This window comes from Rhinoderma darwinii, chromosome 4, assembly GCF_050947455.1.
Source record: "Rhinoderma darwinii isolate aRhiDar2 chromosome 4, aRhiDar2.hap1, whole genome shotgun sequence".
Taxonomy (NCBI): domain Eukaryota; kingdom Metazoa; phylum Chordata; class Amphibia; order Anura; family Rhinodermatidae; genus Rhinoderma; species Rhinoderma darwinii.
This window is the reverse complement of record NC_134690.1, coordinates 61,895,708-61,923,425: the sequence shown is the minus strand read 5'-3', so window position 1 is coordinate 61,923,425 and position 27,718 is coordinate 61,895,708. Positions and strand designations below refer to the sequence as shown.

The 27,718-nt window shown below is 43.2% G+C and overlaps 2 protein-coding genes across 2 annotated transcripts in view; one reads left to right on the top strand and one right to left on the bottom strand.

Moving 5' to 3' along the window:
* The window catches only part of RPS7 (ribosomal protein S7), a 187,302-nt gene that overhangs the window by 9,758 nt on the left and 149,826 nt on the right, over positions 1-27,718 (top strand). The window lies entirely within an intron of this gene.
* Positions 1,329-27,675, bottom strand: LOC142759204 (ribonuclease H1-like). Its single transcript, XM_075861144.1, has 7 exons — positions 27,440-27,675; positions 14,752-14,795; positions 13,669-13,756; positions 12,791-12,845; positions 8,402-8,486; positions 4,439-4,563; positions 1,329-1,927 (listed from the first exon to the last, which is right to left on the bottom strand). Exons 1-7 carry the CDS (start codon positions 27,475-27,477, stop codon positions 1,850-1,852), a joined length of 513 nt encoding a protein of 170 aa, XP_075717259.1. The 5' UTR covers positions 27,478-27,675; the 3' UTR covers positions 1,329-1,849.

Here is a 27,718-nt window from a genome sequence, read left to right as displayed (position 1 = left end):
GTTGTCCTGCAGAGAGGCAGGGACTCCTAGCATCGTACATAAGTATGATGCTAGGAGCCCGGCTCCCTGCACTGTGTTCGGTCCGGGACTTGCGGCCGAAATACGTCCGTCAATTACGGACGTAATTAGTGTGTGCACATACCCTTATACAGACACACATACACCTCTGCACTGTATGCTTTATACACACACCTCTGCACTGTATGCTTTATACAGACACACACCTCTGCACTGTATGCTTTATACAGACACACACACACCTCTGCACTGTATGCTTTACACAGACACACCTCTGCACTGTATGCTTTATACAGACACACACACACACCTCTGCACTGTATGCTTTATACACACACCTCTGCACTGTATGCTTTATACAGACACACATACACCTCTGCACTGTATGCTTTTTACACACACACACCTGCACTGTATGCTTTATACAGACACACACACCTCTGCACTGTATGCTTTATACACACACCTGTACTGTATGCTTTATAGACACAGACACACCTCTGCACTGTGCTTTATACACACACCTCTGCACTGTATGGTTTATACAGACACACACACACACACACCTGCACTGTATGATTAAAATAGAAGTTCATACTTACCCAGAACTCCCTGCTTCTTCCTCCAGTCCGGCCTCCCGGGATGACGTTTCAGCCCATGTGACCGCTGCAGCCAATCACAGGCTGCAGCGGTCACATGGACTGCCGCGTCATCCAGGGAGGTCGGACTGGATGTCGAAAGAGGGACGCGTCACCAAGACAACGGCCGGTAAGTATGAATTTCTTTTACTACGGAAAGGGCTGCCCCTTCTCTCTATCCTGCACTGATAGAGAGAAGGGCTGCCGATTAGTGCAGTGCAATTTTGCAGCGAAAACGTGCCCGTAAATACGGGTGGAATACTGGTGACACCGGACCCGTATTTACAGGAGGAAAAAAAATACGTTTGTGTGCATGAGGCCTAACCGCTTCCCTATTTGTCATAAGTATACGACATTTTGCAGGAAGCACTAACTTTCCATGACGTATACTTCGGACAAATGTCGGGAAGTGGTTAAACACATTACTTTAATACTATAGAGTCATTGTCCATAAGTGTATTCTTCCGATTATTACCATTTCTAGTCATATAACTGTGGAACAATATTACAGGGAAGGGATCAAATATTACATTTTAGTAGTGGAGGTCATGTTTCCCTCTTTTATACCTTTATTTTCTTTTTAAGAAAACACATCCGGAAAGCTTCAGCCCTTTTTCCTATTGTGACGTCCTGACACACACACACACACACACACACACTATAGTCATGTACTTATGAATTTTTCAACAGTAATTTATTAAAAGAATAAAACACATAGGAGCAAACACTTTTTTTTTCTCCAAATGTCATGGTTGTACACACAAACCCTTCCAAACCATGTGAACATAAAACAATGTGTCTTTGTAACATGAATTTTCAGCACAGTATTAGTAGCATTGTATAGTGAAGCTTACAAGGATTGTCCAGGATTAGAAAACCATGGCTGATTTATTCCCACCAAAAAATGGGGCTGAGCTGCAATACCACACACAACCTGTAGACAGGTTTGTTGCCTTTTTTTTTTAAAGAAAGCAGCCATGTTTTTCTAATCCTGGAAAACCCCTTTAACAAAAAACAACTAGAAAGAAATAGTTAAACTTGTTATGCACGAGATGAAACACTGCATATTAGGTTATGTTCACATCTGCATTACAGAAAAATAAGGCTGCATCAATGGGGTCCGTCGTCCAATGGTGATATTGCACAATGGATCCGCCACGGTGTCGTGGTTTCTGTTATATAAAGATGTGAATTTATTTTCTTGCTCCACTCCTTGCCAGATGGTCGGCCATTTCATTTCCTGGATTGCCACTGTGTCCTGGCACATGTGTCTGTGAAAAAGAATAAAAGATTCATTACCTACATCACATGGCGTAGTTTACAAAGCATTGAGTCAGCTGAATTGGGGCACATTTAGTCCGTTTTCAGATAAATATGGCACAATTGTAAAAAAAACAATGACAAAGAGGTTTGTGAAACTTGTAGTTAAAAACAAAAACCAAGAAAAAAAATAACCATTTCACAATTTAAAGGGGTTATCCGGGGCCCGAAACTTGCATTGCAATAATATATTTATGTGAAACTGTAACTTACAAATATACTATAATTAAAAATTCTGTGCTAAATGGTGCAGTTCAAACCTCGTGAATTATTCAGGAAGTGCTGGAGCTTTTCTAAAAGCCTATACTAGTGCTCCGCTCAGGGACTCCGGCTCTGGGGTTGCCCCTGATATCACATTCCGGTCCAGGAGGATCCCCTGAAAATACACAGTGACGTCAGGGGCTCCAACAGTAGAGGATCCCCAGCCAAAGAATCGGCAATGCTCTGGCTGGGGATTCCACTCCTAGAGGGAGCCCCAATGGAGCTATCTACTTGGGGTGTGTGTGGCATTATCTGCGTAGGGCACTGTGAGGCAGCATCCGCGGAGGGCACTGTGAGGCAGCATCCGCGGAGGGCACTGTGAGGCAGCATCCGCGGAGGGCACTGTGAGGCAGCATCCGCGGAGGGCACTGTGAGGCAGCATCCGCGGAGGGCACTGTGAGGCAGCATCCGCGGAGGGCACTGTGAGGCAGCATCCGCGGAGGGCACTGTGAGGCAGCATCCGCGGAGGGCATGCCTCTGCCGAAATGAATTTGCTCAGTATGCTATCTGCAAAAACAACAGATAGGACACTGAAGAAAAACAACGGTTGTGGGCTTGAACCCTTAGACTATGTTCACACATTGGATTTGATAAGGATTGGAGACCAGATTTTGTGCCAAAATCTGCAGTAAATCCGCTTCCAATGCAAGTGAATTGAGGTTTTGGTATCCCCAACCACATGCTACGGAAAATCACTCATTTATTTCTTCACCCCAGAAATTAGCAGCATGCTCATTCTTCTCGTGGATTCTGCAAAGGGATTAGCTCCATAGTTTTACAAAGGGGCTAATCAGCACGTAGATCTGCTGGCACATCCGCAGTAGAAATCCAAGCGTCAGCCTCAGATTTCCCGCTTCTTAGGCCCCATGCACACGACCGTATTTTTCATCCGTAATTATGGACTCATTCATTTCTATGGGCTACGGATACCTTTCCGTATTTTTACGGATGGGTGTCTGTGCCGTAGAAATGATAGAACGTCCCTTTATTTTACCGTAATTACAGCACGGACTCGTCATAGAAGTCTATGGGCGCTTCCATAATTACGGACGGCTACAGATGTGCATCTGTAATTACGGAAGCATTGCTTACTTTCCTCCATTTTTTAGTGGATCCGTATGAATCATATTTACGGACACCCTTTTGTAAATGCAAATGATTTACGGATGACTACGGACAGTATTAACGGATGGATGAAAAATACAGTCGTGTGCATTAGGGTCTTAGCTTCCTAGTTCACTGGATTCATACAAAGTGAATGAGATTTAGTAAATCTCATGCCCACGCTGCGGAAAAAAAAACACAGAAAAGTTGTGCGGAAAGTGTACTGCGGTGCGTTTAATTCTGCAGCATGTCAATTCATGCTGCGTATTCTGAGCGGAGATGCTGCGTGTTTGTCCCATAGACTTCAATGGGGAGCAGAAATGCCGCAACAGACTTGTTTTGTTGCGTTTTTTACAGAGTTTACGCAGCGAAAATGCAGTAAAAACCGCTGGAAATGCGTAGGTGCGCATATACTTTTTTGTTTATTACTAACTCCGCAGGTAAAAATGCACTATTTGCTGCACAGACAGATTAATCTGTATTTTTTTCGATACCGCTGCAAATTTTCTGTTGCAAAAAATCTGCAGCGTATCGTGTGTGGGAATATACCTGAAATGACTAACACGAAGCAAGTGCCAAACATTCCTGCTATATGACAACATTCACACGTCCTTGAGAAAACGCAATGAATGAAGAAGACATTTGTTAATACTTCTTTTTACATCAATCTTTAGTTGGTGCATGAAATGAATAAAATGTAGTGAGTGAAATAGTGACACTTCTACGCATGTGGGACAGAGGACTTAGAACAGCATTGAAGGCAAATAGGTTGTAACCCCTGGCAACGACCAATACAGCGCTTATGGAGGCCGCGTAATCAGTTATGAGAGTATAAAACAAAGTAAAAAAAAGTTTAATTACAGTATAACAGAAAAATGTTGATATGATCCTTCAGAATGATATAAAATTACATTAGTGTGACAGGTATTTCCTGCAATGAGAGGTTATTATCCATGCCGCTTAACATACCAATCAATAGTGATTAAAATGATAACAGAGGAGGTGTTAGGGATCACCATCTTAGACAGGTAGCCCCCCAGAGGGTTGTTCTGTAATTACATCTGCTCGGGAACACAGATGACACAACTGCAACTTACCCATGTAACATCGAGGCCCTCACACAGCCTATCAAGCCTCTGAAATTCTTCCTTATGGACTACATCTCCACCACTGTAGGTTTTCCAGCCATTCTCTTTCCATCTTGGCATCCATTCTGTCGCTCCTAAATTAAAACACATGTTAAAGAGGTCCTCTCCCTTTTCTGTTTGTTTTCTTGAGGGGTTTTTGAACCCGTTCAGGAGACAGCCTGCATTGACCTTAAAGGGAAGGTGTCACGAAAATTATTTTTTTTTTTATATGTTATTGCTTTTAGTAGGTCATTAAAATAAAATTTTATTTATTTGTGTTTTTGTGTTGTACTTTTTTCTCTCTTTTACTTCTCTATGGGGGCTGGAGAAGGTAAGTCATGTTTGTGTATGTGATGTGTGTGTATGTTCGTGTTATACTGTGCGATTACCACTGTATCTAATCCTCCTACACTGTGCATTCGCTCAAAAAATGGCGGTATACAGTGTAGGTTTGAACATTCAACCCCCTTTCTCCTGGTACTAGCCAGGATAAAGGAGGGGGGATTGTTTGAGGACGCTAGAGCGAATGTGTCTTCTCCAATTTTGCAGCTTAAAGCAATGAGGTTGCTTTACCACATGCCAATGCTGCAATTTTGGGAATTGCTCCCTCTATTAACCAGCACATGGAAATGTTATAAATTAGAATCTAATTTATAATATTTCCTGACTTGTGAAAACATTAGAACAATGTGTAATCATTTATATACTAACTGTTTAACAAAAAAACAAAACATATTTTTCTAGCAACACATTCCCTTTAGGGCGACAAGTCTATGGGGCAGTGCAGACAGTCCGTGAGTTTTGCGCTGCGTGAGTCCGCTGCGTAAAACTCACGACATGTTCTATATTTAGGCGTTTTTCGCGCATCACGCACCCATTGAAGTCAATGGGTGCGTGAAAATCACGCATACGCCCCACAGAAGCACCACGTGCTTTTCTGTTTACAAACATCCAAACGGAGTGTCATAATGATGGCAGCTGCGTGAAAAGCACGCAGCCGCGCATCCATATGAACAGGACACACGGAGCTGACGCGCTGCTGCCACGAGCGCAAAACGCTCACGTTCATCTGAATCTGCCCTTGAATATTAAGCGGATTTTTTCAAATCGAACGTGTCACTTTATGTGGAAATAGCTTTGGAATGCTTTTACTTATTCAAGTGATTCTAAGGTGACACATTGTACCTTAGGTTAGTGAAAAAATGTGGTCGATAAATTCAATATTTATTACTGAAAAACACCCAAATTTTGTGAAAATGTGCAAAAATGTGCACTTTTTTAAATTTAAATGTATCTGCTTGTAAAACAGATAGTAACTATTTTGTGTGGTATTACCATTTCACATATGTCTACTTTATATTTGCATGGTTTCTGAACATTCCTTTCTTTTTCTAGGACGTTACAAGGCTTAGAACTTTAGCAGAAATTTCTCACATATTCAAGAAAATTTCAAAAGTCTATATTTACAGGGGGCAGTTCAGTTCTGAAGTAACTTTGAGGGGTCCATACAATGTAAACCCCCATAAATCACACCATTTTAAAAACTGCACCCCTCAAAGCATTCAAAACAGCATTAAGAAAGTTTCTTACAGAGACTCTGTCACCTCATTATAAGTGCCCTGTCTCCTATATAAGGAGATCGGCGCTACAATGTAGGTGACAGTAATGCTTTTTATTTAGAAAAACTATCTATTTTTACCACTTTGAGCGATTTTTAGCGTTATGCTAATTACTTTCTTAATGCCCAAGTGGGCGTGTTTTTACTTTAGACCAAGAGGACAGAGGATGACCAATCAGGGTCATACACTCCTCTCCATTCATTTACACAGCACTAGCGATAGTTATATCGCTATGTGCAGCCACATACACAAACACTAACATTACTACAGTGTCCTGACAATGAATATACATCACTACCAGCCAGGAGGTCATGTGTACTCAGAATCCTGACACGTCTGAATCTTTTCTGTGAGATTTCCAGCAAGGCAAACGTAATCTCATTTTAAATGACAGTTTACATCGTAATCTCGCGAGATTACGTTTGCCTTGTCTGCAAGATTACTGTCAGCAGGCTGGTGACACTGGAGGAGAATGTCAGCAGGATTGTATGGTGATGATGGAGGAGACTGTCCGCAAGATTGGGTGAGGACACATCACCATACAATCTTGCTGACAGTCTCCTCCAGCATCACCACTCAATACTGCTGACAGTCTCCTCCAGCGTCCCCATACAATCTTGCTGACAGTCTCCTCCAGCATCACCACTCAATACTGCTGACAGTCTCCTCCAGCGTCCCCATACAATCTTGTTGACAGTCTCCTCCATCGTCCCTATACCATCTTGCCGACAGTCTCCTCCGCAGTAGAGGAGACTGTCACACCACTCTGTGATAGGAATAACCATCTGCTGCTGACAGTCTTCTCCCCGACCTCCTGCTGACGGATACCTCACCTCCTCACCCGATCACAGTCCGCACACCGTCCACACTGACAATACATCTCACACGCAGCACTGCTACATACATACATACATACATACTCCGCTCTACTACACAGACACACACGGTCAGCACTGCTACATACAGACACTGGCAGGGATTTTACAAGGAACACAAAGAAGCAACGACCCTTAACATATCGTGCTTGTTCTGATCTTCTATCAGCAGGAGCTGCACTGATAATAAACCGGCAGGGGATGACAGTCTCCACGGCTGCACTGCAGGTATCGTCAGCAGAATACAAGGGCCGATTATATGACAGCTTGTAGTCTGCAATGCAATGCATGGGCGGCCCGTCGGGGGTCACGAGAGCGGGGGTCTGTGTGAGAGAGAGAGGGACAGAGACACACACCTTACCTGCAGTGCAGCTGGTCTTGATAATGGCGCCTGCTATCTCCCTACAAACCGGCTTCTCTGCTGTGTGACTCTGACCTGCGTCTGCACAGTACAGGGCCAGATAGCAGAGGCAATGGACGGCTCACGTTCATTGTGCCCTATGCATTGTAGCTGCCGTATTCCATCACTGTATGTGTCCGTTAATCGACACATACAGAGATGCAAAAAAAAAAAAAAAAATGGCAGCCCCCATAGAGAAGTAGAAGTATGAATACATTAAAAAGTAGAAAGTGACAACACAAATAAATAACATTTTTGTTTACATTATATTAAAAGCAATATTATAATAATTAAAAAAAAAAAATCATGACACCTTCTCTTTAAGTTTTGATTTCTGGTACAGAGATCTAAATTCCCTGCCTCACTACACTTTATTGTACTCACCACTAGGGAGATCGAATTGCAAAGGTGTATACAGCTAGCATTAAACTCAGTGAAAGCTGTAAAATCTATATGCAGTTAGCTCCCCCTAGTAGTGGCTGCAGAAACTATGCCTGAGTAACATGAAGCAAAGGAAGTGGGTCAAAATCAGGCACAATAGCAGATGCAACAGGTCACAAAATTATGAGCTTCTTCTCATCAGACATTAAAGGGTTATTCCTATCTTAGACATTTATCGCATATCCCCAGGATATATGGGACCTGCACCTATACCGAGGTCAGCCCAACTAGCTTCGTCTGGTGCGGCTGCCAGTGATTCCAGGCGGGGACTAGTAAAGAAATTGCCACACATGCGCACGTCTTACTCAGTTGGAGTTATGGAAACAGGTGAGCAGCGCTTGCTCGGCTGTTTCCGTAACTACCAATAAACAGAATAGAGAGCCACGCGCATGCGCGGCAGTCTCTCCACTAGCACCCGCCTGGAATCTGCAGCTAGCGGCCGACACGTGGGTAGAGTGACCCTGTTCTTGGTATAGGTGCGGCAGGTCCTACAGCTGGGAACCTCATCTATCAGACATTTATGGCATATGCTGAAAATGTCTAAGATGGGAATAACACTTTAAACAAAGTAATTAGAAAAAAATGTGAATCTACTTACCTTGAATGGTGAACTTGCTGTCAGTATGAATATTAAGTTGGCTAAAATTGTGATCGCGGGCCTGTTCCACTGCTCTGCTGGCTGCCTAATGAACGGAGACCAATGTAAGTTTGTTTTTGGAAAATGTATTCTCTTTTTCTATACTAGAAATTTTATCAAGGGTGTGCATTTGGATAATTGTATAGAAACGATATGATACGTCTATATGCACACCCGATTGTTAGGGTATGTTCACACGAGGGCGTCCGTTACGGCTGAAATGACGGGGATGTTTCAGCCTGAAAACATCCCCGTAATATCAGCCGTAACGGCATGTGCAGGCGCTTGAACGCCGCGTCAATTACGGGCGTAATTGGCGCTGCTATTCATTGGAGTCAATGAATAACGGCTCCAATTACGGCCAAAGAAGTGACAGGTCACTTCTTTGACGCGGGCTTCTATTTACGCGCCGTCATTTGACAGCGGCGCGTAAATATACGCCTCGTGTGAACAGACAAACGTCTGCCCATTGCTTTCAATGGGCAGATGTTTGTCAGCGCTATTGAGGCGCTATTTTCAGACGTAATTCGGGGCAAAAACGCCCGAATTACGTCCGTAAATAGGCCGTGTGAACATACCCTTAATGTTAAAGGGGAAATAGAAAAATAAATAGACTTGCATTAATTGGTCGATGAAGCACTCCAATTCCCTAACATAAGTCCTGTTTCCTTTAGGGTGTATTCACACAGTGCGGCAAAAAAACGCATGCGGTTTCAGTGCAGATAACGCAGCAAATACGCACCACATAAATACACCCTTGGAACAGATTAATACAACAGTACCATGGACATCAAATTACTTGGCTCTAAAGAACAAGGGTACTGGTGGGGGTGGAAGTCATGGCAGGGGAAAGAGCCACAATTCATATTGTAAGTGATTTATACATATGTGTTAATGCTACAATTTTAGGTTAACAGTCCAAGAAAAATTACAACTTCTGGTTAATAAAAAAAAATGTAAGCAAAAATCTATCGGATCCAAAAGTGTTGACATGCAGGTCTTTCTATTTATCAAATATTGCAACAAACTGTGCTCATTAGTGCAGCGATGGCCGCATCGAAACATCCCGACGGCGCAAACTTGTCAGGACTCAGGAGCGGGGCAATGGCTGCATTACACAGCCACCGCCCCGCTCTCATACATTCATGTGTTACTATACTGATCTGCGCGGCCGCGCACGGCTTAGTATCGAAATACATTAAATAACGGTATTGAACCGTTTGGGGATGAACAGTATCGAAGTTTCGATGCATCGTGCATCCCTATCACCAATATCTACCTTCCAAAAGGGCAAGATATGGCGTTGAGCTTTATAAATGGTGTGAGGGTGGGTCAGGATATACTACGGCCTTCAGGATTTATGAAGGGCGGGACCGCTCAATAAATGTTCCTGGATGCCCCCCTGATCTTTCTACCAGCAGTAGATAGTGTGGGAGATAATGCAGCCTCTGCTTCACAAGGGGTACCACCTGTACTGCGATAATTTTTATTCCAGTGTGCCCCTGTTTAGGCATTTGCATGCTGCAAGGAACGGGGCATGTGGTACCATGCACAAAAACCGAATTGGTTTTCCACAGCAATTAGTGGGGAAGCGCATGGTAAAGGGGGACTCCTGTGCTTATGCATCTGAGGAATTGCTGGCGGTCAAGTTCAGGGATCGCAAAGATGTGTATGTGCTAAGCACGATTCATACCGCAGGAACAGTGGCAGTGAGGGAAAGGGGGGCAACATCGGACAAGCACAAACCAGTGAGCGTGTCCGAATATAACAAGTACATGGGGGGGGGGTGGATTTAAGCGACCAGGTTTTACAGCCCTATTTAGTAAAACGCAAAACTAAAACCTGGTACAAAAAAGTGGCCATTTATTTGTTACAGGTGGCAATCCACAATTCATTTGTGCTCTACAAAAAAAAAAACAGAGGCAGAGACACATACCTGGATTTCCAGGAAAAAATTATTGAAGGCCTCATATTTGATGTTCAGGACACCCGAGAATGCCCCCAGTCTGAGGATGTCACGCGACTGACTGAAAGACACTTCATCACACCAACCAGAAGCAACCCTGCAGAAAAAGTGCCGCGTCTGCAGAAAAGACGGGCACCGCAAAGATTCCCGATATTTCTGTCCCTCACAACCAGGCCTGTGCATTGAGCCATGTTTTAAAAAATACCACACTGTTCTGAATTATTAGATTTTAGTTAGTTGAAAATATATTTGCCCTACATTACATTTTTTTTTTTTCCAATGATTTTACTCCAAGGGTGAGGGAGGGAATGGGTGGGTGGGGGGTGGATGTCATGTTTGATGTTTTCTAAAGTTCATCTGCTGGAGAGCCCCATTTGCATAAACCTGCAATTTCTTATTTTATGAAACCCCAAAAAATAAATTCCCATTATACCCCTAGATGAATATTTTGAGATTTCTGCTCCAAGAGCAGATATTTTGGAAGTGTTATAGAAACTCTGTTGAGTTTTGTAAAACCAGCTTTGAAAAAAAGCGATATGTGAAATAATCTTCTTCTATCGTCCGCCCTCCTACTTCTCTATGTGATAAATAAGGCCCACGTATTTGGTATCCCCATGCACAGGAGAAGTGGCAGAATGTGAAAGGAGATGAATTTTGTCCGTGGTCTAAGCCGTGTGTGAAAAATGCTGGTATAAACTGACGCATTTGCTAAATTCTTGCATTTTTTCCCAATTTTGCCCACTTTAGAGAAAAAAATAAAAATGATATATACTGACAAATGCCACTAAAACAAAGCCCTATCTGTCCTTTAAAAAGAGTGTAAAATTCAAAGATGAACTTTATTCACCTGCAGAGTTATAATCATCTAAAGAAGCGCATAGCAAAATTGTGACATTTTCTCTGGTCATTTAGCTCTAAAACAGCCTAGTCCTACCGGTTAAAAGCGTGTTCTGCTCTTTGAAAATATTAACAAGGGCCATGTATATAGAATTAAGAATTTGCATCATACACCAAAACCTTACACATAAACATGTGTTTTGCGATGACAAAAATGTAAATCTTGGGGTTTTAACCCGTTAGTGACCGCCAATACGCCTTTTCACGGCGACCACCAATGGCCTTTATTCCGATGCATATGCCTTTTTACGTCGCTGCATCAGAATAAATAAACAGAGCAGGGAGCTGTCAAATCTCCCTGCTCTCAGCTGCCAGACGTAGCTGAGGGCTGGGGGTGTCCCTGCTCGAACGTGTGAGATCGATATAAGTATAGATCTCACCGGTTTAACCCCTCAGATGCGGTGCTCAATAGCGTGCGCCGCATCTGAGTGGTTTTGGAGAGAGGGAGGGAGCTCCATCTCATCCCACTGACACCCGGCGATACGATCGCCGAGTGTCTGTGTCTCCGATGGCAGCCGGGGGCCTAATAAAGGCCCCCAGGTTTGCCTGTAGCGAATGCCTGCTAGATCATGCCAGAGGCATGACCTAGCAGATCCCTGTCCGTTTTAAACGGACAGGCAGTTAAACACTGCAATACAAAAGTATTGCAGTGTATTATAATAGCGATCGGATGATCGCATATCAAAGTCCCCTAGTGGGACTAGTAAAAAAAAAAAGTTTAACAAAGTTAATAAAAAAAAAAGTGAAAAAAAATTAAAAACCCACTTTTTCCCCTTACAAAATGCTTTACTATTAAAAAACCAGAAGTAAAAAAGTTACACATATTTGGTATCGCCGCGTCCGTAACGACCCCGACTATAAAGCTATTACATTATTTAACCCGCACGGTGAATGTCGTAAAAAAATTAAATAAAAAACTATAGATAAATTGCTGTTTTCTGTGAATCCTGACTTTAAAAAAATGCCACACTTCATACAACTGCATCAGCGGAACAATAAAAAAAAGTTATGGCTCTTCAAATATGGAGACGCAAAAACAAATCATTTTGAAAAAAAAAGGTTTTTTACTGTGTAAGTAGTAAAACATACTAAATCTATACAAATTTGGTATCGTTGCAATTGTAACAACCCACTGAATAAAGTCATTGTGTTATTTATACCACACGGTAAACTGCGTAGATTTAGGACGTGATAAAGAGTGGCGAAATTTCTGTTTGTTTTTTATTCCCCCCCCAAAAAAAGTTAATCAATAAATAATATGTACCTCAAAATGGTGCTATTAAAAAATACAACTTGTCCCGCAAAACACAAGACCTTATACAGCTATGTCGACGCAAAAATAAAAAAGTTACAGCTCTTGGAATGCGACGATGGAAAAACTTTCAAAATACCTTGGTCATTAAGGTTTAAACTAGGCTGGTCATTAAGGGGTTAATCTCCTAAGTATCAACATAATGATCAGTGCCAAGTAAGTACATTATGACTACCTCAATTTCTGCCCTTTGATTGGTTGGTCTTCCTTCCAGTCTTTCGGATACATTTCTGTAAAAAGCATGATTCATGATTATACGGAGCTTATCATAGGTTCTGCTTAAAGAGGTTTGTTGCAGCATATTGTCACGATTTTACGTTAATCGTGGGAACACACCACAATTTGACTGCACCATGTGACCCTAAGGGCATGTTCACACGGCATATGTTTTATCAGAAAAATACGAGGCAGATGTCAAGAGAAAACAGCCTCTGTATCATTTTTAGGCTCTTTTCCTACAATCTGTTTAAGGCTTCGTTCACATCTGCATCAAGGTCTGTTCATGGGTTCCGTCTGAGCTTTGTCAGGGGAACACATGAATGGAATCCAAACGGAAACAAATGGAAACCGTAGATTTCCGTTTGCATCACCATTGACTTCAATGGTGACAGATCCGGTGCAAATGGTTTCCGTTTGTCACCGTTGTCTAAGGGTTCCGTTGTTTTGACAGAATCAAATACCATAGACGACTGCGCTATTCATTCCATTAAAACGCCGGAACCCTTACACAACTGAGACAAATGGAAACCATTTGCACCTGATCACTCACCATTAAAATCAATGGAGATGCTAACGGAAACCTATGGTTTCCCCTGACGGAAAGCTGAGATGGAACCGATGAACAGAGTCCAGACGCAGTTGTGAATGAAGCGTTTACCTCATGTTATCCTGTTTTTACACAAAAAAAAAAAAAAAGTTACCACTAAATGGTATTTTTCTGTTGGCAAACACCATCAGCCTCTGTTCAGTCAGGGAAACGGGACAATTTGCTATTTTTTACCATTGAAGTCAAAAACAGAGAATTTTTTTAAAACTAATATATGTATTACTTACAGAGGATTGTTGGGACCCCAATAAACACCAATTCCACCTTGTGCTCCAGATCTGCCATTGCGAGAACAACATCCATCAGTAAAGACCACTGCGGAGGAAAAATAAATGTGAGGGAAAAAATGTTTTGTCTTGTCAGAAAGAATAACATATTTCATAGTCTAGAAACTTTACCTGATCTACCCGAATATACCTGGTAAGTATATGCTTAGATTTTTTTTAACCATTTGAGTTCCATAACACACTTATGCCTCATGCACAAGATTGTATTTTTGCTCAGTTTTGTACCAAGCTGCAATATGGCTCCGATAGATACACATGCGGCCCCTAGTTAATTTAAAATGGAGGCGTATGGAGTTTATATTACTCCATCGGAATGTCTGTACAGAGGTATTCCCACCTAGAACCATTCATTCTAGGGAAGAATATCTCTGTATATGCAGCACCCCACAGGATATATTAGGAAGCTGTAAAGACCCCTGTGTACTGCAACACGGGAGAGCGGTGTGCACAAGCCCTTAGTTACATCGTAAAACCCATTGCAAGCAGTGGGCAGATGTTTGTAGGCGTAATGGAGCAGATTTTTCAGGCGTAATTCGAGGCGTAAAACGCCCGAATTACGTCTGAAAACAGTGCGTGTGAACATACCCCAAGCCGTACAGCCTCCATGCCAGTGACGTGCTCAGGGACTTTATTGGCCAAACGTATACTAGAAAGGTGTTGGGACCCCATAGCCCCAATTGTATTGAAAAGCATAGACTTCACTTTTCAATATAACTGTATAATCGAAAAAACTAACTCAACAGTATACATTTTTTTAATGGCTGAAGTACGAAACTGTAAAAGCATAGTTGCATGTCTGGGAATATGTAAAACCCGAATGTAGTGTGCACCTAGCCTTACAAGAGTGGAATAACATTGCCACCTTAAAAGCAGTGTCTCAGTTGAAATGTGGCATTACTGCAGAAGACCCAACAAGACAATCACTTTGGCATTTTCCTATTTACACTGAAAAGACACATTTTTATTATTTGGTTCCAAAATTTTTTTACAGCATTAAGAACTGAGTTTTTAGCACTTCCATACCTTGCTCGTTGTGATTTGCAGAACGAGAGTAGTTCCCATGTTCTCTACAGCAAAAAAATACAGAGTTAGAAAAAAAGTCTCATGGCTGAGTTTGCATATATACTGTAGTAAAAACATTCTGGTGTGGAAATGGCCAGTAAGAGATCATGCAGTATTATGGCTCTGTTTTATAGAGACGTAATAGGACTTCCATAGAGGTCAATAAGGCTCTGTACTAAGGAGGCTCCGTAAACAGGGCTCGTCATATGCAGGAGTCCTTAACCCCTTCAAGACCAAGCTATTTTTGGCCTTCAGGACCAGACCCATTTTTTCAAATCTGACATGTGTCACTTTATGTGGTAATAACTCTGGAATGCTTTTACCTATCCAAGCGATTATGAGATTGTTTTCTCGTGACATATTGTACTTTAGGTTAGTGAAAAAATTTGGTCGATAAATTTATTGCTTATTTGTGGAAAAACACCAAAATGTAGAGAAAATTTGAAGAAATTATGATTTTTCTAATTTTAAATGTATCTGCTTGTAAAACAGATAGTAATACCACACAAAATAGTTACTAATTAACATTTCCCATATGTCTACTTTATGTTTGCATCGTTTTTTGAACATCCTTTTATTTTTCTAGGACGTTACAAGGCTTAGAACTTTAGCATCAATTTCTCATATTTTTAAGAACATTTCAAAAGGCTACTTTTTTCAGGGACGAGTTCAGTTCTGAAGTGGTTTTGAGGGCCTTATATATTAGAAACCCCCATAAAACACCCCATTTTGAAAACTTCACCCCTCAAAGAATTCAAAACAGCATTCAGAAAGTGTTTCAACCCTTTAGGCGTTTCACAGGAATTGAAGGAAAGTAGAGGTGAAATTTACAAATTTATTTTTTTTTTACAAAATTCATTTGTAATACATTTTTTTCTGTAACACAGAAGGTTTTACCAGAGAAATGCAACTCAATATTTATTGCCCAGATTCTGCAGTTTTTAGAAATGTCACGCATGTGGCCCTAGTGTGATAATGGACTGAAACACAGGCCTCAGAAGCAAAGGAGCACCTAGAGGATTTTGGGGCCTCCATTTTTTAGAATATATTTTAGGCACCATGTCAGGTTTGAAGAGGTCTTGTGGTGCCAAAACAGTGGAAACCCCCAAAAGTGACCCCATTTTTGAAACTACACCCATCAGGGAATTTATCTAGGGGTATAGTTAGCATTTTGACCCCACAGATTTTCTGCTAAATTTATTCGAATTAGTCTGTGAAAATGAAAATCTACTTTTATTGTGGAAAAACTTAGAATTTTCGAATTTTTGCAAGGAATAAAAGGAGAAAAAGCACCCCAAAACTTGTAAAGCTACTTCTCCCGATTACGGAAATACCCCACATGTGGTAATAAACTGCTGCTTGGACCCACGGCAGTGCTCAGAAGGGAAGGAGCGCCATTTGGATTTTGGAGCACTGATTTTACTGGAATATTTTTCGGTGCCGTGTCGTGTTTGCAATGCCCTGGAGGGACCTAAACAGGGGAAACCCCCCAAAAGTGACTCAATTTTGGAAACTATGCCCCTCAAGGAATTTTTCTAGTGGTATAGTTGGCATTTTGACCCCACAGGTTTTTTGCTGAATTTATTAGAATTAGTCTGTGAAGATGAAAATAGACTTTTTTTCTGAAAAAACATAGAATTTTCTAATTTTTATAAGGAATAAAGGAGAAAAAGCACCTCAACATTTGTAAAGCAATTTCTCCTGATTACGGCAATACCCCATATGTGGTAATAAACTGCTGTTTGGACCCACGGCAGGGCTCAGAGGGGACGGAGCACCATTTGGATTTTGCAGCTCAGATTTTGCTGAATTGGTTTCCGGGGGCCATGTCGCATTTGCAGAGCCCCTGAAGTACCAGTATAGTAGAAATTCCCTAGGTGTGATCCCATTTTGGAGACTATACCTATCAAAGAATTAAATTAGAGGTGTAGTGAGCATTTTGAGCCCTCAGGTGTTTTATAGATTTTATTAGAATTGGGCCGTGAAAATGAAAAATTTATTTTTTCCAATAACCTATATATTTAGCACATAATTTTTCATTTACACAAGCAATACAGGAGAAAAGACACCCCAAAATGTGTGTCAAAATTTCTCCTGAATAGGGAAGTACCCCATATGTGGTTGTAAACTGCTATTTGGACATACAGCAAGAGTCTAAAGGGAAAAAGCGCAATTTCGTTTTTGGAGTGGAGATTTTACAAAATTTCTTTTTTACTCCATGTTGCATTGCGCTGAGGTACCAGTACAGTGAAAACCCCCGAAAAGTGACCCCATTTGGGAAACTACACCCCTCAAGGAATTCATCTAGAAGTGTAGTGAGCATTTTAACCCCAAAGGTTTTGTAGAAATTAGTGCACAGTGGATGTTGCAGATTTAAAATTGCCATTTTCCACATATATGCTATTTCAGTGCCCAATGCGTTGGGCCCAGCTTGTACCACCGTAGACACACACCCCATAAATTATTGTTAAGGGGTTCTCCAGAGTACAGTAATACCCCATATGTGGTCATTAACTGCTGTTTGGGCACACTGCCAGGCCCAGAAGGAGCTCCATTTGGCTTTTGGAGCGCAGATTTTGCTTGGTAGTAGTTTTGTTTAGTATTTTACTGGTGTTTCAGTTTATAATATGGGGGCATATGTAAACTGGGCGGAGTGCATCAGGGTATATGTTAGCTGGGTGGAGTGTATCAGGGTATATGTAAGCTGGGCGGAGTGCATCAGGGTATATGTAAGCTGGGCGGAGTACATCAGGGTATATGTAATATGTGAGGAGTACATCAGGGTATATGTAAGCTGGGCGGAGTACATCAGGGTATATGTAATATGTGAGGAGTACATCAGGGTATATGTAAACTGAGCAGAGTACATCAGGGTATATGTAAGCTGGGCGGAGTGCATCAGGGTATATGTAAGCTGGGCGGAGTGCATCAGGGTATATGTAAGCTGGGCGGAGTACATCAGGGTATATGTAATATGTGAGGAGTACATTAGGGTATATGTAAGCTGGGCGGAGTACATCAGGATATATGTAAACTGGGCGGAGTACATCAGGGTATATGCAATATGTGAGGGGTACATCAGGGTATATGTAAGCTGTGCGGAGTACATCAGGATATATGTAAACTGGGCGGAGTACATCAGGGTATATGCAATATGTGAGGGGTACATCAGGGTATATGTAAACTGTGCGGAGTACATCAGGATATATGTAAACTGGGCGGAGTACATCAGGGTATATGTAAGCTGTGCAGAGTACATCAGGATATATGTAAACTGAGCGGAGTACATCAGGGTATATGTAAGCTGGGCGGAGTGCATCAGGGTATATGTAAGCTGGGCGGAGTGCATCAGGGTATATGTAAGCTGGGCGGAGTACATCAGGGTATATGTAATATGTGAGGAGTACATTAGGGTATATGTAAGCTGGGCGGAGTACATCAGGATATATGTAAACTGGGCGGAGTACATCAGGGTATATGCAATATGTGAGGGGTACATCAGGGTATATGTAATATGTGAGGAGTACATCAGGGTATATGTAGGCTGGGCAGAGTACATCAGGGTATATGTAATCTGTGCGGAGTACATCAGGGTATATGTAAACTGTGCGGAGTACATCAGGGTATATGTAAGCTATGCGGAGTACATCAGGGTATATGTAAACTGGGCGGAGTACATCAGGGTATATGTAAGCTGTGCAGAGTACATCAGGATATATGTAAGCTGGGCGGAGTACATCAGGGTATATGTAGGCTGGGCAGAGTACATCAGGGTATATGTAATCTGTGCGGAGTACATCAGGGTATATGTAAACTGTGCGGAGTACATCAGGGTATATGTAAGCTATGCGGAGTACATCAGGGTATATGTAAACTGTGCGGAGTACATCAGGGTATATGTAAGCTATGCGGAGTACATCAGGGTATATGTAAACTGTGCGGAGTACATCAGGGTATATGTAAGCTGTGCAGAGTACATCAGGGTATATGTAAGCTATGTGGAGTACATCAGGGTATATGTAAACTGTGCGGAGTACATCAGGGTATATGTAAGCTATGCGGAGTACATCAGGGTATATGTAAGCTGTGCAGAGTACATCAGGGTATATGTAAGCTGGGCGGGGTACATCAGGGTATATGTAAGCTATGCGGAGTACATCAGGGTATATGTAAGCTGGGCGGAGTACATCAGGGTATATGTAAGCTGTGCGGAGTACATCAGGGTATATGTAAGCTGTGCGGAGTACATCAGGGTATATGTAAGCTGGGCGGAGTACATCAGGGTATATGTAATATGTGAGGAGTACATTAGGGTATATGTAAGCTGGGCGGAGTACATCAGGATATATGTAAACTGGGCGGAGTACATCAGGGTATATGCAATATGTGAGGGGTACATCAGGGTATATGTAAGCTGTGCGGAGTACATCAGGATATATGTAAACTGGGCGGAGTACATCAGGGTATATGCAATATGTGAGGGGTACATCAGGGTATATGTAAGCTGTGCGGAGTACATCAGGATATATGTAAACTGGGCGGAGTACATCAGGGTATATGTAAGCTGTGCAGAGTACATCAGGATATATGTAAACTGAGCGGAGTACATCAGGGTATATGTAAGCTGGGCGGAGTGCATCAGGGTATATGTAAGCTGGGCGGAGTGCATCAGGGTATATGTAAGCTGGGCGGAGTACATCAGGGTATATGTAATATGTGAGGAGTACATTAGGGTATATGTAAGCTGGGCGGAGTACATCAGGATATATGTAAACTGGGCGGAGTACATCAGGGTATATGCAATATGTGAGGGGTACATCAGGGTATATGTAATATGTGAGGAGTACATCAGGGTATATGTAAGGTGTGTGGAGTACATCAGGGTATATGTAAGCTGTGCGGAGTACATCAGGATATATGTAAACTGGGCGGAGTACATCAGGGTATATGTAAGCTGTGCAGAGTACATCAGGATATATGTAAGCTGGGCGGAGTACATCAGGGTATATGTAGGCTGGGCAGAGTACATCAGGGTATATGTAATCTGTGCGGAGTACATCAGGGTATATGTAAGCTATGCGGAGTACATCAGGGTATATGTAAACTGTGCGGAGTACATCAGGGTATATGTAAGCTATGCGGAGTACATCAGGGTATATGTAAGCTGTGCAGAGTACATCAGGGTATATGTAAGCTGGGCGGGGTACATCAGGGTATATGTAAGCTATGCGGAGTACATCAGGGTATATGTAAGCTGGGCGGAGTACATCAGGGTATATGTAAGCTGTGCGGAGTACATCAGGGTATATGTAAGCTGTGCGGAGTACATCAGGGTATATGTAAGCTATGCGGAGTACATCAGGGTATATGTAAGCTGTGCGGAGTGCAACAGGTCATAATAGGATGATGTAATAATGGGGAGAATGAATAATAAAATGAATGATCCATGGATAGTGACGTACGCTTTCAACCAATCCTTCATGCACAGGCCGAATTTTTGGGTGTAGGAGTCGCACTTCTAAAGGGTGTCCGTGGTATTGTACAAAATATCCGCACTCCAGCATTGCCTAATCTTTGACTTCACTAGCCCCATATGTAGCACAGACCCCAAAATTTCATAGATTCCACTGCATTTACAGGGTCTACCAGTGGGGGCTGCAAATGATGACGTGGGATTTTAGGTGAAGAACTGCTGCACATATAAATTAGTCTGGGTCGTCGTTTTGCATTATTGCGTTCCAAGAGTCATAACTTTTTATTTTTCCGTTGACGAGCTGTGCGAGTGCTTGATTTTCATGTGATGAGCTGTCGTTTTTATTAGTATCATTTTGGGGTAAATGTGATAATGTGATCAGTTTTTATTCAATTTTTTGGAGACCAAAAACAGAAATTCTCTCGCTGTTTTTTTTAAATCAATTTTTAACGGCGTTCTCTGTGCTGCATAAACAACATGTTTGCTTTATTCTGCGGTTTGATACGATTATGGCAATACCAAATTTATACTACTTTTACACAATAAAAACCCTTTTTATAAATAAAATGTTTTAGTGTCACCATATCCTGAGAGTCATAACTTTTTTATTTTTATGTCGACGGAGCTTTGTGAGGGCTTGTTTTTTGCGTGACACACTGTAGTTTTTATTGGTACCAAGTTTGGGTACATGCGGCTTTTTGATCACTTTTTATTCCATTTTATTGGAAACAATGTGACCAAAAAAGGAAATTCCCGCATTGTTTTTTATTGTATTTTTTTTACGGTGTTCACCGTGCGGGATAAATAATATTATATTTTTATAGGTCACGCCGATACGAACGCGGCGATACCTATTATGTCTAGTTTTTGTCTTTTTTTCCATTTTTTTCTAATTATAAAGGACTTGATCAGGGACACAAGATGATTATTGTTTTTATTACATAAAACTTTTATTTATTTAAAACTTTTTTTTACTTTTTATTTTACACATACTAGGGGACTGGAAGATCTGATCTTCTGATCCCCTGTACAATACACTGCACTACTTGTGCAGTGCAGTGTATTATAACTGTCATTTTATAACTGACAGTTGAGCCTATTACGTCCTGCCATTGCAAACATCAGAAACCCGCGATTTTTCACGGGGGGCCAACGGGGTACAGAGGGAGCCCCCTCCCTCTGTATCAATCACTTAAATGCCGCTGTCGCTATTGACAGCGGCATTTGAGGGGTTAAATGGCGGCGATCGGACATAACAGTGATCGCCACCGTTGCAGCGGGATGTCAGCTGTATATTACAGCCGACACCCGCTGAGGATGAAGCGCGCACAGCTCCTGTGCCTGCTTCATCCTCAGGACGTTACTGTACGCCCATTTGCGGGAACGAGCCGCTAAAAAGGACGTACAGTAACGCCCATTTGCGGGAAGGGGTTAAAGAGACTCTGTCACCACATTATAAGTGTCCTGTCTCCTACATAAGGAGATGGGCGCTGTAATGTAGGTGACAGGAATGCTTTTTATTTAAAAAAAAGATCTTTTTTCACGTTAGGAGCGATTTTGGTTTATGCTAATGAGCTTTCTTAATGCCCAAGTGGGCGTACTTTTACTTTCGACCAAGTGGGCGTTGTACTGAGGAGTGCATGACGCTGACCAATCAGCATCATGCACTCCTCTCCATTCATTTACACTGCACTAGCGATATAGATATATCACTATGTGCAGCCTCATACACAGGCCCTAACATTACTACAGTGTCCTGATAATGAATACACATGAAATCCAGCCTGGACGTCATGTGTACTCACAATCCTGACACTTCTGAATCTTTTTTTGTGAGATTCCGGCAAGTGAAACCAAATCTCGTGAGATTACGGAGCTAAACGAGATTTGGTTTCACTTGCCGGAATCTCACAAAAAAAGAGTCAGAAGTGTCAGGATTCTGAGTACACATGACGTCCAGGCTGGATGGTCATGTGTATTCATTATCAGGACACTGTAGTAATGTTAGGGCTTGTGTATGAGGCTGCACATAGTGATATAGCTATATCGCTAGTGCAGTGTAAATGAATGGAGAGGAGTGCATGATGCCGATTGGTCAGCGTCATGCACTCCTCTGTACAACGCCCACTTGGTCGAAAGTAAAAGTACGCCCACTTGGGCATTAAGAAAGCTCATTAGCATAAACCAAAATCGCTCGTAACGTTGTGAAAAAAGATCGTTTTTTTAAATAAAAAGCACTGCTGTCACCTACATTACAGCGCCGATCTCCTTATGTAGGAGACAGGACACTTATAATGTGGTGACAGAGTCTCTTTAATCTGTTTGCATTACAGCCAGTGGCGTAACTATAGGGGTCGAAGTTGCGACTGGGCCCCGTAGTCCAGGGGGGCCACGGGGTACTAAAGCTTGCCAGGGTGCTGGTCCCTGATCAGTAAAGGGGTTTTCCCACGAGGGACATTTATGACATATCCACAGGATATAGCACACTCCGTACACTAATGCCACCTAAGCCACTAAATATAAATAAATATGCAATACTGGTAAATCTACTTACAATAGGGAGGTTCTTAGCGCACATTTTGATCAAATTGTGTGAGCCCACCTGCCACGACAAGGCGACGTCTATGAGATGGGAATCTACGCTGCACATACACCCAGAACTGGGACTAAGCCTACATATATACTTGGGGATGGTAGGATCCAGCATTACACTAATTAAAATCACCCAGGGCAGAATGGGAGGAGTGCAAGATCAAAAATGGAGGCAGTCGCTAACCCAGACATGGGCAAACTACGGCCCGCGGGCCACATACGGCCCGTTAGGCTTTTTAATCCGGCCCGCCGAACTTGTCCAAATTATAGTAAAAACCTCCTTTGTTTTCCCCTTTCCCTGCAATGCCCACGTTTTCCCAATAGATGGCGCACTCAAAACACATTGACCGTTGTTAATGTGGCGCGTATTTCTCTTTATTTCACTTTAATTTTCACTTCGTTTCACGTCACCATTAAGCCCTTCTGTGAAAATGAGCGGACCAAAGAGAAGGAAAGTGGACAGCGAATGCCGAGTGTTTAATAAGGAGTGGACAACAAAATACTTCTTCACTGAAGTCCGATCAACGGCTGTATGTCTGATATGCCAAGAAGATGTTGCGGTTTTCAAAGAGTACAATATCAGCCAGTATCTGCGAAATAGTATGTAAATGCCATATCTTGCATATTCCTTGAGACAAATTTATTAACTGATAAGGGCTATTTTTCACATTTGAAAGACAGTTAATAAATTGGGTTGTAGTGTTCTTAGGGCATGACCACACATGGCGGAATTCCTCCGCAACTGTCCGCATCAATGCCGCACCTAATCCGGGTTGCGGATTACGGCTGCGGATCTGCACAAAATGTGCAGAAAATTGATGCGGACTAGCTGCTGCGGACTGCGGGAAAAGTGCTTCCCTTCTCCCTATCAGTGCAGGATAGAGAGAAGGGACAGCACTTTCCCTAGTGAAAGTAAAAGAATTTCATACTTACCGCCCGTTGTCTTTATGACGCGTCCCTCCTTCGGCATCCAGCCCGACCTCCCTGGATGACGCGCCAGTCCATGTGACCGCTGCAGCCTGTGCTTGGCCTGTGATTGGCTGCAGCCGTCACTTACACTGAAACGTCATCCTGGGAGGCCGGACTGGAGACAGAAACAGGGAGTTCTCGGTAAGTACGAACTTCATTTTTTTTTACAGATACATGTATATTGGGATCGGTAGTCACTGTCCCGGGTGCAGAAACAGTTACTGCCGATCGCTTAACTCTTTCAGCACCCTGGACAGTGACTATTTACTGACGTCTCCTAGCAACGCTCCCGTCATTACGGGAGCCACATTGACTTCCTCAGTCTGGCTGTAGACCTAGAAATACATAGGTCCAGCCAGAATGAAGAAATGTCAAGTGAAAAAAGCAAGACACATCCGCAGCACACATGACATGTGCATGACAGCTGCGGACTTCATTGCGGAACTTTGAATCTCCATTGAAGTCAATGGAGAAATTCCGCCATGAGTCCGCCACTGCTCCGCAACAGACAGAGCATGCTGCGGACACCAAATTCCGCTCCGCAGCCTATGCTCCGCAGCGGAATTGTACGCATCGTGTAAACGAACACTGCTAAATTAAAGTGAAAGTCAATGGAGAAACGGCTCCGCTGCGGATTAACGCTGCGGAGTGTCCGCAGCGGAATTTAAGTGAAATTCCGCCATGTGTGAACCCGCCCTTACTGTGCTATGAGGTTTGCACACACTACATTTAATGCTTTAGTATATCCGGCCCAAACACTCCCTCCAAATGCTCCTGGCCCGGCCCCTCTGTCAAATTTTAGAACCCATTGTGGCCCGCGAGTCAAAAAGTTTGCCCACCCCTGCGCTAACCCCACATATATGAACCACATAAATAACACAAAAGTTTGAACAGCACATTCCAGCAAAATGATCAAAACGTGTATACAGGTGCAAGAACGCCTGTGACTGCAAATGTATACAGAACACAAGAAAATTAGTGCGGTCGCCATTTTCTTGTGTGCCGTATAAATTTGCAGTCACAGGCGTTCTTGCACCTGTATACACGTTTTGATCATTTTGTTGGAATGTGCTGTTCAAACTTTTGTGTTGTTTATGTGATTCATATCCACAGGACATGTCATAAATGTCAGATAGATGCGGGTCCCACCTCTGGGACCCCGCACCTATCTCTAGAACAGGGCCTCCTAAACCCCGTGCTACCTCTTTGTGTGTCGGCTGATTTCCGGCCATGAAGGTGAAAACAGTGTAACTCGCTGAGCTACGCTGTTTTCGTAAGCCACATAGAACTGAATGGTAGCTACGAAAACAGCATAGCTCGCATGATACTCTGCTTCTGTAACTGCTATTCACTACTATGGGAGTTACGGAAACAGCGTAGCTCATTGAGCTACGCTGTTTTCGTAACTCCCGACCATAAAGTCAGGAAGTGGCCGGGAGTCAGTGATAGTAGACAAAGCTAGAACAGGCGTTTAGGGGGCCCCGTTCTAGAGATAGGTGCGGGTCCCAGAGGTGGGACCCGCATCTATCTGACATTTATGACATATCCTGTGGATATGTCATAAATGTCCCTCGTGGGAAAACCCCTTTAAAGTGTTACTAAATTTTCATTAAAATGTTGACATGTTAGAGGTCTTGATCGGTGGGGGTCCAAGCGCTGAGACCCCCACGATCACTAAAATGGGGCTGCAGAAGCGCTCGGGTGAGGCCTGTGCCACTTTGTTTCTGATCGGATCTACTCTGCTTTCCGAAGAAAGCTGAGTCAGCGGTGTATGGACTCACAGACTTTCTATTGAACCTGTACACCGCTTGCTCAGCTTTCCGACGAGAGCCTAGCAAACCCGATCAGAAACTAAGTGGCACAGCGCTCACCATAGCGATTCTGCGGCTTCGTTTAAGTGATTGGTGGGGGTCTCAGTGCTCAGACACCACTAATCAAAACTTCTGACATGTCACTATGACGTGTCAAAGGTTTTATGAACCTTGATGCACCTGTAATCTACCACATCTAAGGGCCTGTTCACATCAGCGTTGGCTTTCCGTTGAGTCTGAGGTTTCCGTCGTGGAACCCCTCAACGGAAAGTCAAACGGAAACCGTAGCTTTCATTTGCATCACCATTGACATCAATGGTGACGGAAATATTGCTAATGGTTTCCATTTGTCACCGTTCCGGCAGGTTTCCGTTTTTTCGACGGACTCAATAGCGCAGTCGACTCCGACGGAACCCCTCAACGGAAAGCCAACGCTGATGTGAACAGGCCCTTAGTTATGAAAACACGACCGTAAAAATAGTCCGGAATTGCGGTCCGAACTTACGACCTTTTCACTTCTATTGTGCACGGACAACTTCCAATTTATTTACAGGAAGGTGTCCGGGCCGTGGTAGTGTACCGCAAAAGATAGGACATGTCCTATCTTTTGCGTTTTACGGGCCGTGCTCCCATATTTTGTATGCCCACGGTCGGCCATGCCCGCAATCCGGGATTACGGGCACGGCCATGTAAATGGGGCCTTGGATATGATGGATAACAGGTGGATCCTGATCACTTATGTCTGAGAGTTAGGGTATGTGCACACACACTAATTACGTCCGTAATTGACGGACGTATTTCGGCCGCAAGTACCGGACCGAACACAGTGCAGGGAGCCGGGCTCCTAGCATCATACTTATGTACGATGCTAGGAGTCCCTGCCTCTCTGCAGGACAACTGTCCCGTACTGTAATCATGTTTTCAGTACGGGACAGTTGTCCTGCAGCGAGGCAGGGACTCCTAGCATCGTACATAAGTATGATGCTAGAGCCCGGCTCCCTGCACTGTGTTCGGTCCACTACTTGCGGCCGAAATACGTCCGTCAATTACGGACGTAATTAGTGTGTGTGCACATACCCTAAGTTATCCTACATCACTAAACTATCAGACCTGAGTGTCTGCCACTACTTCATGCGGTCCTTGGAGAGGGCACTGACAGGTTCCAAGGGGTCCAGGTGGTCCTAGCACTAAGGGGGTTAGTTAGGGGACATCTCTGGGCCATGATCTAAGTACTGGGTGAAGATGGAGGCAGCTGCGTGCTCCATGGCTCCGGGATGTCTAGATAGGGAACATGAAGTGGGTGGGGGTGTTGCCCACCTATTGTTCACCTGGGGGCTAGGTGTGAAATAAGGGACGGACAACAGGGACTAGGCTGAGTAGGGGGTAGTAAGTGAGGAGTCAGAGCGGGGTTAGAGGATGTTTGGAGGGTGAGGGCTGGCTCTTTACGTATGAGGTAAATGGCCTCCATTGGTTATGGTCCCCGTTATGAATCCTTGCGCTGGCTATTCTTATATGCGTCATTCGGTTAATTTAGGGCGCGGTCTTTAGATTTCCCCACACTCACCCGTACTGTAGTCGTCGGGCAGAGATGGGGGACCATGCACTGTTATAATGACTAAGTAAGTGGTTGTCAATCCAACAACTATGAGAGTACGCAGTGTCACAATGATAGATATATACACACACGTGTGTGTAGTCTCTCGTCATTTACATGAAGAGAAGCCTCCCTACGCGCTGCATTATAACTTTCTAATAAGTAGGACCAATGGTCAGCCATACCCCCGCATATTACATCGCTCCTCACCTGCTCCTGTAGCCCCCGGACTGCTGTCGTCTAGACATGGCGATGAGTTTTGAGAAGCGCAGAATCAGCGTCACCCTGCACGGCACTGTACTGAGGAGTGAGGGTGTCCTCACCGTCCTGGATATTTATAGTGGGTGCAGGGGCGGATACTGTAATACACTTGTATGGGAGGGTTTATGCCCCCCCGACAACTACATCATGAGCTGACTAATGTAACTGCGCACTTATCCTGCCACTAACACAAGATGGCCGGACATGCTGAACTAAATGTGCTCTGCT